This window comes from Sphaerodactylus townsendi, linkage group LG02, assembly GCF_021028975.2.
Source record: "Sphaerodactylus townsendi isolate TG3544 linkage group LG02, MPM_Stown_v2.3, whole genome shotgun sequence".
NCBI classification, from domain to species: Eukaryota; Metazoa; Chordata; class Lepidosauria; order Squamata; family Sphaerodactylidae; genus Sphaerodactylus; species Sphaerodactylus townsendi.
This window is the reverse complement of record NC_059426.1, coordinates 71,533,971-71,546,990: the sequence shown is the minus strand read 5'-3', so window position 1 is coordinate 71,546,990 and position 13,020 is coordinate 71,533,971. Positions and strand designations below refer to the sequence as shown.

General features: G+C 39.9%; 1 protein-coding gene and 1 pseudogene across 2 annotated transcripts in view; one reads left to right on the top strand and one right to left on the bottom strand.

The window, feature by feature from the left end:
- Positions 1 to 204: 204 nt before the first annotated feature.
- Positions 205 to 12,782, bottom strand: LOC125426086 (annotated as a pseudogene).
- PATL1 (PAT1 homolog 1, processing body mRNA decay factor) overlaps positions 12,763 to 13,020 on the top strand; it is a 34,258-nt gene continuing 34,000 nt past the window's right edge. For both annotated transcript variants that reach the window (XM_048484219.1, XM_048484218.1), the window contains exon 1: positions 12,763 to 12,915. In XM_048484219.1, the coding sequence (XP_048340176.1) occupies positions 12,901 to 12,915 (15 nt within the window). In that variant the 5' untranslated portion in view covers positions 12,763 to 12,900. The remainder of the gene's footprint in view (positions 12,916 to 13,020) is intronic.

The window sequence follows — 13,020 nt, the reverse complement described above, 5'->3', positions numbered from 1 at the left end:
TTGTGCCTAGAAGAACTGGATTCAAATCTTACTTTGCAGGTGTTTTAATCACAGACTAGAAGTTACACATATAGGCATCCCCAAGCATGCTTTCCCAAAACTAGCTTTTGGATCTTGAGTCTTTGTATATACAAGTATGGATTGGACTTATCTTTCTCCAAGAAAGGAAATAGGCATGTGCATTTAACTATAGTGGTTTATTATTAAAAGTGGACAAAGTAAAGGCAAGAAGGAAAGAAATTTAGCAGCTGGTTATAATACCATTTGTCAAATATAAATTAACTGACAGTGAAAAACTTTGGCAAATGCAAATCAAGCATTTCCTACCTAGTGTTTTCAGTAGTTAAGATACCCAGATTTTGGGTGGCGTAAATGCAAATGGCTCAATTGGGGGAGTCCCGGTGTCAGGGAGGGTTTTTGAGTTTCTCCCCTCCCAGTGCTACTGAGGAAGCTTACTGGAGCTAGTGCAGCATTGCTTCTGGCACACTGGCCCCACTGCACTAGCCTTCAAGATTGGCTGTTGGTCGCATTGGGAGTTTTGATGTTGGTGATGATCACAGTGTGAAAAAAGTGTAGACCTCTGCTAAATATATTTGAGAAATGGGGAGCTAAAGTTGAACGACAGATATTTCTGAGGGTATCTCTATCAACTTATTACCCCCACCACCACCACCACCACAACACTCCTAGAAGTCATGGAACCATGCAATGTCATAGGAGACAGGTGAGAAACACAATTGGGGCACCTCTTCCTTCCCAAGCCCAAATCCTAAAACATCAGAAAAAGAAAAGGGAGACTACTTTTTTCAAGGCAAGAACCTGTTGGGCTCCTAGAGGTGATAGCCAGCATGGTGTAGCCACCTCTAGAAGCCCTCGGTTCTCCTGCACACAGTGCCCAGCAGCCCTATAACACCTCTCAGTGTGTTTTCTGGTGTCCACTTCCTCCTTGGCTCTTAGAGGTAAAACCAAAGGGTCTTGAAGGCACAGGAAAAAACAAGAACCAGGGAGCTTGGGCTCACTCCCTGCCATCATTTGTCTGCAGTCTCTGTACATGGAACCATTTTTTAAGTATTTGCAGCCATGTGCCTTGGCATCCAACAGTTTTGGGACCAGATCATTAAATTATATATAATACATTAAGAAGAGTTAACCTGGATGGAAATACTTTGGCATCTCTTCCATACTTGAAATGGAGGGATGGAGAGCTCAGTTGCAGCATTTGCAAGGCATGACTTAGCTCCGTCTCCCCCCACCCCCCTCCAGTATTGATTGTAGGAGGAGTGTCCACATAGACCCTCTCCCTGCTTTCTCCCTTTAAGCTAGAGCAAGGATGGTTTTAGTGTTGGTCCCAAGAAAAGTACAGGAAGCCCAGAAGTCAAGCTCTGAATAATAATGATATCAAGTGGAAATTTGCCCAAAAGGTGGGGACCAGGACAGGAACATCTAGCCTGCCATACAAAGAAATATCCGTGGGTGGAATTCTGCATGCAGCCCAAGTTCACCCTGTGAGCCACCAATTTGCTATCCTTATTGTATACCACTTGTGTCACTCTTCAGTTTGTGGCTCTAATGGAGAGCCCTTCTGTTTCCTAATTGTTGACTAAATGATATCTTTATTTATTTATTTATTTATTATTTTTAGGGGAAAGCACTCTTCTTTTCATGACTCTGGATGAGTGCTTCCCTTAATTCCTTGTTCCTCATGCTGTATGTCAGAGGATTCAGCAAAGGAGTAACAAATTTACAGAGCACAGATTCTATTCGACCTTCTTTGGGGGAAGAGTTAGGGCATAAATATATGAATCATACTGTAACCATATTGCAACGGGACAACCATCAAATGGGATGAACATGTAGAGGATGCTTCTGCAGAGTTGATATGCAAGTTGAACATCACAATGAAAATGTATGCAGATTAGATGTAGATTAGAAGGAAGGGTATGGATAGGACTCTGAGACAAACTATGAAGAGAGCTTTCTTGTGCACATGTCACTATACTACAAGCCAACCTCACAAAAAATAGCACAGAAAAAGTAACTGTTTTCTTTACTACCACAGAATGTCAGGCATAAGCTAAAGGTGATCAACTGAAGGGACAACATAAACCCCAGCAGCAAGGATGTAGCTACAAGGCCTATACAGACCTTTTTGCTCATAATTAGCACACACTGTAGTGGATGACAAATTGCCACATATTGATCAGAAGCCATGCTGGCCAACAGTACAGCTCCTCCCAAAAGGATAAAGGCCCTTTGTGCATTCAGTACTTTCCTGAGGCTGTTTGCTCTGCAGTGGAGTTTCCCCATGTTTCTTTATTTACACATGAGGAAGTCCCCAGCTGAGGCCTCTGAGCCAGCCACCATTTATCCTGGCCCCTGCTTCTGGTTGAGAGGTTGTTTGCCATCTGTTTTTTAAACCATCCATTACTCCTGTAATAGATTGAAAGTGTCAAAAAAATTTAAAAGTAAGAAGCTTCATTGAAGATATTGGCTGAGGAATGGGCAGAACTGCTCCTGCGTGGGTGGGAGAAAGTGAAGAGGAGAAGAAAACCCGAAGTAGGCAATATTGTGGAGCAGATTGCTTTTGCTTCACTTTTCCTGCACAGGCAAGGAAAAAGGTCACACTTTACCTGTTTTCACAAACCATGGGGCATTCTCTGACGTTTTCCCCACAGCCAATATATCTTGGGATAAGGAGGTGAAACATCCCAGTTTGGCCATGATTTCTGCATGGCTTCCAGGTCTAACTCACCCATCCTGAGAGATTTCCCTTATCCCACACCTTTCAAAAAACGATAAAATTGGGGATTCTCTTTTTTTAAAAGCGCTGCTCCCGCTCCCATGCAAACACTATGGGAGACAGACTGGTTTATTTTTCCCGCCTCACCGGCTGAAGCCAATCCGAACAGCAGAAAAATGGGACAGTTTGCACATGTGCAGCAACGTCAGAGAGGAAAATGAAACTAAACTGGGGGCTATGCAAGTTCTTCCTCCCAACCTGAATGCACTGATGGGCCACCATGCAGAGGGAGAAACTGAAATAGAAACATCCTGGCATGTACAATCCCAGTTTTCCCCCAGGATATTTTGGCTGTGGGGAAAATGCCTCTGATCTGTAGTCTGGTAAGTTTGTGAAAACGTGTGCACAACCAGAAATCTGACCCAAAGAGAATGTAGGCAAGTGCATAAATGACCAAAGAACATCATCTAGGTTGCACGATCACTTAAGGAAATTGTGGCATTTTTCTGGGATAGAAGGTCTACTAGGGCCATAGGAGCAATAACAGAAAACTAACCAGAGCAGCCAGGATGGCAAAAAACCCAAACAAACTTGGGGGTATGGGGGAAGTGATTGACATGAATAAAGAGCACTGCAGTGGTATTTCCAAGAAGGTTGATTGTGTACAGGAACAGGAAGAACAGAAAAATGATCAACTGTGTCTCAGGCAGACTTGAGAAGGGATGGAAATGGAACTCAGTTTGGTTTCCATACCCATGGAACTTGCAAATGGAACCTGAAAAACAATGAACAGCAGAGAAAGTGAATTATTCATTTTGTAACCGGCTTCCTAATTGAAAGTATATGTAGAAGGTCTTTCCACAGTGAAATTTTGTGTAGCACATAAAGAAGATTCCAAGTTTTCTTTGGAGAACTATAATGTTTAATACTTCAAAGAAACTGCAACTGATGAGACATAGAACCTTGCAGTTTCCAAACATCAATTCTTCCCAACAAAATGAATGTGAGAATGATCCTGCAACAAAATTCTGCAGTTAAAATGGCTTGCCTGGTGTAATAAGTAAAGCGGCAAATGCTTGCATGAATATATTCAGGATTGCCATATCTATCATACTCTGGATCCCATTCTGTTCAGTCTAATGTTTTAAACAATTGCATGACAGGGATACAAAAGTATGTCACTACCATAATTGAACTCTGTTAGAACAGTACAAGAACACTGCAGTTTCTGTATGGTGTATGCATGCAAGGATAGGCCTGGCTCTTGCGGTACTTCATGTGATATGGAATTTCTAGAATTAATAGAATTTCTCCCTTTTTGGGAGTACTTTCAGGGGCAGGAGCAAATCTAAACATCTATTAATCATCCGTTTCTTGAAGTGAAGGAAAAAAGATGGCAACTGTAAAGAGACAGCTGTCTTAGCTCTCTGGTAATTTGTTTCCTTTTCTCTTTGGCCCCTTCCGCACACGCAAAATAATGCGTTTTCAAACCACTTTCACAACTGTTTGCAAGTGAATTTTGCCATTCCACACAGCTTCAAAGAGCACTGAAAGCAGTTTGAAAGTGCCTTATTCTGCATGTGCGGAATGAGCCTTTTCAGCACTATTGCCTACAAACCAGCATCTCTGCTGAGTATTAACTTATAGAAGGAGAAAGATAAAGTTTGGCTTAACATCTTTTGGCAAAGTGTTCAGCATTTAAGTTGTTAAATAAAACTCAGCTAATGAATGACTCAGCAAGTCTAAACAGACCACAGTTCAAAGAAGCAATAAATCAGCTGAGCTACCGAAAACCTTGTGGTCAACATCAGCTGAGTACTAATATTATTGTAAGGAAGACAGAAATTAAGAAATATAAGCAAAGAAGCAGAAGAAGTTCTAACCTCTCCCACGTCGTCCTGTTCTAAAGCCTCCAAACAGCTGCATATAGATGAGCTTGCCTGTAATAATTTAGTGAGTGAGCTCACTTCCCTATCTTCTAATAGATTTGATGTGCTGTGGTAGACAGAGGAACAAAAGACATCTTTGCTCCAGTTGCTTCACACTTTGTGGGTACAAGTGAGTACCTTGGCTACATAAAAAATGAAGGAACCTGCTTCCCATCAGATGTCACCTTTAAGAACTGACATTAAAAAATCACCAGTATTGGAAAGTCCAAGCAAGAGACCAAGGCTTTCTAGAGCAGAAATACTCAAAATAGTTGGAGACCGATGCCTTCTCACAGGTAATTCAAATAAACAAGATTCTAGATAAATTGGATGATCTACAGAAACTAATGAGAAGTGTTGTTGGAGAGGGTACAAAAGAAATCTTGAAAACTCCAACAGAACACTCTGCTCACTTACCTCCATCTCACACACCCCAAAACCACACACTGTTCATCAGCTAGTCTGAAAGTGATAACAAATAACCTGGGTAGCAACTTGCTATGGAGTAACATAAAAGTTGACCTTGAGATTACATGGTCTCCTATATGTGGGAGTGCTTTGATTGTGAGTTCCTGCATAGCAGGGGTTGGACAGGATGGCTATGTTTCTGTGATTCTAAATCATGGATAATGGTTAAACAAGAAAAAAGATTATATACCAGTGATGGCGAACCTTTTTGAGACCGAGTGCCCAAATTGCAACCCAAACCCCACTTATTTATCACAAAGTGCCAACCCGGCAATTTAACCTGAATGCTGAGGTCCTCCGCCCCACCCGCTCGAGCAGTGGCCAGCTAGCCTCCAGCAAGTCCCGTGCGCACTGCTCTGTGCCTCTCTAGCATCTCTGCCTCTGCACCTCCTCCCCCCCAGGGCAGCAGCCACCCGGAGTACAGGCACCAGGCCCGCCAGCTGAGTCCTCCCTACTCACCGCAGTGCTCGCACGTCGTGCTCAGTGGCTTAGGCCAGCCTAGATGTCTGTGTGTGGGGTGTGTGTGAAAAATCACCTCCACATGATGAACTCTGTGTGTGCGTGCCCACAGAGAGGGCTCCAAGTGCCACTTCTGGCACCCGTGCCATGGGTTCGCCATCACTGTTATATACTCTTTGAGTCCATTATTATGGCTAAATCCTTCTAATATTGTCCTGAAGCAAGCAGAGGGGCTACCTAATTCTCTTGTTAACTGGAGGATAGTTTTGCCCTTCTACCAACCCACAATGGAGTTAACTGTTTTTGAATCTGCCCTAGTAGGGTATTCAGGAGGAGGGAAGGACACCCCTATTTTTATCATTTTTTAAAATTCAACTTAATACCCCACCGTCCCCAGTCAATGCTGGGCTCAGGGCAGCTAACACATATTTTAAAACAATATTCCTAAAACTTCATATTAATAAATAATAGTTAAAACATTTTAATATATAAATTCAATATATAAGTTACAAAGTTGGCAAATTAACTGTAAATCACCCGCACATTTTAGGGAATAAAGGTGTTTGTGATCGATCATTAAACTTTTATATGGTTAATTTTAAAAGGTGCAGTTCAGCCAGAGCAGGAGCACCAAGTGTAAGTATATGTATATGTTTTATGTTTCTTCTTTCTATGTAAATAGTTGCAATTAAGATGACAATATTCCTCTGGGCTCCACTTATAATATAGAAAATGGCTTATAAATGCTTATCAATTAATGTAAATGGTTTAAATGCTTCCAATAAGAGAAAGTTTTTCACTACTTAGCCCAGCTGAAAGTAGACGAAATTTGTCTACAAGAAACCCACATTAAAAAGACTGATGAGAAATATCTGATATCAAAAAAGTTGGGAGCATTATTCCACAGTTCTGCAAAAAGAAAAAAGGGGTTGCTATATATGTTAAAGAATCATTACAACCACAAAAGGTAATTGTAGATGACGAAGGAAGATTCCTTGGGGTAGAAACTTGCATCGATGAAAAGAAAGTACTATTCATAGATGAAAAGAAAGTACATATTCATATGTTCCCAATACAAAAAACCAATTTTTAAAAAGAAAATGTTAAATGTCTTGTCACAAGACTTTTATGAAGAAGTGATCTTAATGGGATATTTTAATGGCATAGTAGATAAGAATCTAGATAAACAAGGAAAACCCCACAAAAGGGGAATACCCTACCGAAATAATTTACAAGACTGATCCAAAACCTATACTTAAAGGATATTTGGAGAGAGAAAGAAGGGAATGCTATGGAGTACACTTTTTTCTCAAGTAGACACAGAACTTTTACACATATTGGTATGATTTAGGCTTCTAAAAATATGGTAAATAAAACAGAAAAAATCAAAATTTCTGACCATAACCCCATTTTATGGCTTATACACAAAGAAAATAAAAGCAACAACAGAAAAATTAAAATTTGGCTACTACAAAAAGAAGAAATTAGAAAACAGTATGAATCAAAATTGATAGAGTTTTTTTGAAATAAATTCGGCAACAACAGATAAGCCAAATTTAATTTGGGAGATGAGTAAAGCATTTATGAGGGGGCTATTAATAGAACAAGATATCTTAAATAGGAGAAAACAAAAAGAAGAAATGCAAAACTGTAGTAATGAATTAGGGAATTTAGAGCAACAATAAAAAAACAGACAATAAGAAAATAAAATGCAAAATTACAATGGTGAGATCACAAATAGATAAAAAAATTATTGGTAGAGGTATGGAGAAAATTACAATTTTTAAAACAATTTTTTTTGAATGGGCCAATAAACCTGGAAATGGATGTCAATAAGAGACTCTAAAATATCTACGTAAGTTAAACGAACCATTTACAAATAAGGAAATAGAAAGAAGTATTTGAAAGTTGAAAAGTAACAAAGCCTGGTGCTGTGATACCAGATGGCCTTACAGATATCTATTATAAAACAATGGCTAAAATTATTATACCCAGATTGAAAAGAATTTTTAAAGAAATGTATGATGGGAGAAGTATTTCGTCTTGTTGGCAGGAAGCTTTGATTACTCTGATTCCAAAGGAAAAAGCATAAATAATGGAAATAGTAAAATTTAGACTGATTTCCCTGCTGAACCTAGACTACAACATTTTTGCAAATATTTTGGCGAATAGGATTAAAGAATTTTTGATAGAATATATGGAGAAAGATCAGTCAGGCTTCCTGCCAGGGAGACAAACAAAACATAATATTTGGACATTGATAGACATTATAGAATGTCTAGGAAAAAAGAACAAAGAAAAAGATAGCCTTGATTATTTTAGATGCAGAGAAGACCTTTGACAATGTGAGTTGGTTATTTATGAAAGCTACTCAAAAAGAGGTCGGAATTGAAGGAGAACTTCAAAGGGCTATTAAAGCAATTTATACAAAACAACAGGCATCTATTATCATAAATGGATTCAAGACAAGAACTTTCCAAATATGCAAGGGAACTAGACAGGGCTGCCACTATTGCCATTAATATTTATCTTACAACGAGAGGTTTTGAATAGAGTAATTAGAGGAGATGACCGCTGGGTTGGAGTCAAAATAGGAAAACAAAGATTTAAATACAAAGCTTACACAGATGACACAGTATTATGCATAGATGATCTGTTAACCAAAATTGAAATTGTGAAATTAAAAGCCTATGGAGAACTGTCATATTTTAGAATAAATATAAAAAAGACAAAGATTTTGGCACATAACTTGAACGAATAAGAAAGAATGCTACTATGGGAGAAATGTGGTTTTGATATAGTGAAAATGGTAAAATTCTTAGAAATAAATTTGGAAAAAAGGAATACAAATTTGTGAATAACTGTAAAACAGTATGAAACAAAATAAAGAAAGATTTAGAAAAATGGGGTAAATTAAACTTATCATTTTTAGGTAGGATAAATGTAATTAAAAGCATTGTTTTACCTAAGTTGATGTATTTATTTGAAAATTTACCAATAATCATGTCAAATAATCCTATAAATCAGTGGAGGAAAGAACTACAGAATTTTCTGTGGCAAGGGAAGAAAGTACATATAAAATATATTAAACTTATAGATGTTGAAGAACGAGGGGGTCTAGGAGTTTCACATTTACAATCATATTATGACGCTAATGCAATAGTCTGGATAAAAGAGTGGATAATGTTAAGAGACAGAAGAATACTAGATCTGGAAGGTATTGATGTACCAAGAGGATGGCATGATGGATCGACAAAAAAATATGAAATTTTTAAATAATCACATCATAAGAAAAGCTCTGAATAAAGTATGGTAAAAAATTAAGGTAAGACTTTATGCTAAAACCCCAAAATGGATCTTTAGGGCAGAAGCTTTACAGATTGGAGAATGCTATAAGGGCAGTTGGCCCAAGTATGAAAATTTAATAGTAAAAATGAAGGGAGAGATAACGCTTAAAGATATAGAATTACAGAGGCAAGGATTTATTAATCATTGGTTTAGTTATGAACAATAAGACAAGCCTTTAAAAAAGACCTACATGATTGGGGTCTACAACTGTCCACAGTAGAATTTGAAGAAAAATTATGTAAAGATGATGTGAAATAGGTGAGCAAAATGTATAAAATGCTTTTAGGATTCACGACAGAAAAGAAAGTTGTAAAATATGTTATGTTAAAATGGGCTAAAGATATAGGTTGTCAGATATATTTAGAAGAATGGGAGCAGATCTGGAAAAGGCACAATAATTTTATTTTGGCAATGAACATAAAATAAAATTTTGTAAAGATATTGTATAGATGGTACTATACTCCTGTTAGACTAGCCAAAATAGAAAAAAGAAGGAAATAGATGTTGGAAATACAATAGGAAAGACGGTATGTTTATCCATATGTGGTGGGAATGCAAGAAGATGAGGGAAATTTGGGGATAAGGTACTGAAGGAAATGGACATGATTTTTGAAACTAAAATTGAAAGAAAACCAGAAGTAGTTCTTTTGAGTCTGACGAAAAATGATGTGGTTATTAAAAAATACTAACCCTTTTTTATACTTATTAACGGTCACCAAGATCGAAATAGCAAGAATTTGGAAATCAAAAGAGTTACTAAAGATCAAGGAGTAGGAACAGAAGATAAAGAATATAACAACAATTGATAGGCTAACTTGGAGACTGAAAGAGAGTCCAGAGAAATTCAATAAAGTTTGGGAACCTTATTTACAATATTTGAAAAATTATGAATTGTAGTTATAAACTTGTACATCTTTTTTTCTCTTCTCTCTTCTCCCTTGGAGGTCTTAATTAACAATAATTATACTAAAATTGTACACTAAGTATACCAAATATTTATACCAAGTATTGGTATTGGTATACCAAGTATACCAATAATATTTAGAATATAATACATAGTTTTCTTCCCTATATGATGGATAGATAAACAAATCTGTCACATAATATGTATATCTTGAAGTGTATTTTCTATTATCCTATCAGCTTTGGTTCTCTCTTCTCTGCTGGCAGGGGCTGATGGGAATTGTAGTCCATGAACATCTGGAGATCTGCAGGTTGCAGACCCCTGCCTTGGAAGGAATTCCTGCTGAATTCAATGAGATGCCCAATCGGGGGCGGGGGGGAGATCAACTCTTGGAGTTGCTGCAGGGCCACACTGGCACATTTGAAAAGTAAAATACAAATACAAATTCAGTCTACAAATATGTGTCATCTTTCCTGGGCTAACCAAATAATAAACTGCATGTTTACCATCAACAGGGAATCAGGGAATGAATGTGACTCAGGAGTGTTAATCAGAAACTGCCATTCCTAATAAGAATCTCCAGGCTAATTGCCATCTGAGAAGGAAGAAGAAAATTCTGGTCAGAAAGGCAGAAATCATTTGCAGATGATATACAATCTGTATGTGCACTTATCATGCTGTGTTCTTGTCTAAAGGCAAAAAGGAGAAATTTGTGCATACACAAATGTGTATGTGGGGTTGTCTCCTTTGCATTGGGCATACATTCCATTAGGATTGGATTCTTGGTTACTCACGTTTCCCCTCACCACGTTCTTCTGAAAGCTCTCAAAATACACGTTTTTCTCTCCCTTCACAGGGAAAGCAAAGGAGATCCAAATGTGTTAGACTTTCTTTGGGTTTTTCTTGCTCCTCCCCACCTTCCCCCTCCCGTACCACAACAATTCCTCCCACTCTTCTGGTCACCATTTCAAAGCAATCAGAAGGTATGTTTTGATATGTTTTGCTTTAATGCTGAAGGTATATTGCTGCAGCAATAGATCCAGTGAAATTGACATGAAATTGACCAGGTCCAGAGAAGTCACACTAAGAAGGTAACAACAACAAAATGGCAGGCTACCTTCCCAAATGGAGGTTGCACAAAAAGAACAAGAAATCGATGGATGGGCAAAATGGCTTGGAGAATCCCTGTGCAAGCAAAAAAACTGCAGGAAAATCCCGTGCTGAAGCAAATAGTTATGGGGTAAGTAGAGCATGCATAGTGTTATATCTTTATAGCTGTCTTAAAAACTGTCCTAAGATGGTGACCCCTCGGGACTGTGTCTGCTCTCTATCCCCTTCAGTGGGCCTGACAGGAGCACTTACCCATTGTTGGGAGGAGGCTGGCCACAGGCAGGGCGGCAAAAGAAAGCTGAAGGAGGAGCAAGCCAGGAAAAGCAGCAGTGACAGAGGCCCTTAGGCCTCACGTGCAGGGAGTGGGACCAGCTGAAGAGGTCCCATGGAAGTGCCACAATGGGCAGGGGAGGCTGGCAACAACCCATAGGCAGTATGGGGGACAGAGCCTTCCCTGGGGGCAGGCTCACTCCATTCTGAAGGCTAGAGTTGAGCAGTGGCAGCAGACTTGGCTGGGAATGCCAGGGCAGTGTTGGAGTCAAGGGAAGGTGAGATTCTTCACCTTCCTGACTCACTGAGTCAGAATAACCACTTTCTGACTTGCCTTTTTCCCTTCAGGGACTGAGATGCTTCAGATGTGGTAGCATTTGTAAAATGAAAGCACTTTCTCTGAGGGTAAAAGAAGTCCACTATTTGTCCTTCTGTAGCAATCCCCTTCTCAAAGCACAAATACTGATGCAGATTTCAAACTTAAACAGAATTAAAGATTTATTTAACAGAGTAGATGGGAAAGGAGATAAGTTGGACAGATGGAATGGAGGCAAACAAGGCAGGAGCCACTTCATGCAGGAGAAATATATTTCCTTAGAATAAGAGATGTAATGATAGAAATTATTTCAGCTAGTTTTAAACAGATTAGAAAAATTCACAGTGGAAAGGTCTATCAATGGTCTTGAGTCATGACGCCTAAGCAGGTCTTTAATGAAGTTCCAAGGCAGTAAACCGCTGGTTACAGGTGCTAGAAGGGGCAGATTTGGGGAGAGGCTTTGGCTTCCATGCCCGGCTTGTGGAGGCATCTGATTGGCCTCTGTGTGCAAAAGGGAGTTGGACTAAGAATTATGGGAGGAGCAGGGTTTCCAACCGCACTCCAAAGCTGAAACAACGTGGGTATCAGGCAGCGCCAGACTTATGCAAAAGAAAAAGAAAAGAAAAGCAGGAGTTCTGCGCCAAGACAATTACATGATGTAATTCATATCAATTATACCAATAAAACAGACGTATACATCTCTGCTTGGGGTCGCAACTTTTTTTCTGCTTCTACTAGGCTCCCTTTCTGGCCTCAGCTGTAGGCTAGACACGTAGGATTTGCTTCTTTATCACGAAAATGAAGATTCTCACGATGCTAGAATCAGCACCCACTCCGAATTCCCGCACTTTTCCTGCCTTCGTCTCGCCAGACAATAGGGGAGTGGTGTGCCAAGGCTGCTGGGGCCCTTTCTGGTGAACAACCCGACTGTTGCCGCCTCTCTTTTTTTCAGCTTGAAAGCCTTCCAGGTTTTAAGTACCATATAACTTTGCTTTACTGCGAACCGAAACGACTACCGGTAGTCCAAGTAAACAGTTAACCGCTTTTGCGTAACATATAAGAAAACAACGCTTCGCGCCTCCTATGGAACTCCCTTTAGCCTCAAGAGCAGCGGCATACTGGCCGTTTAAGAAGCCCCCACCCCTCACGGAAGAACGAAGCTATAGCGGGACAAGGACAGAGATGTCGGTGCGCATGCGTGGTAAATTTACCTACGCAAGAGGAAATTTGTGTGGAGGATTTATGTAGTTACGTCGAGACGCAAAGCGCGTAGTAAGGGGCGGGGACCTAGAAGCGGAGCAGGGTTCGCGCGGAGCCTCCCGGGCGGTGGGGGGAGTCTCCGCGCCCCGCGGACACCATGTTCCGCTACCAGGTGAGAACACGCCGCTGGCTCATAGTATGTGGGTGCTGCCTGGCCTACCGGAAAAGCGGACCTGACTCGCTCAGCCAAGCGGAAGAGGACGCCGCGGCCAGGACC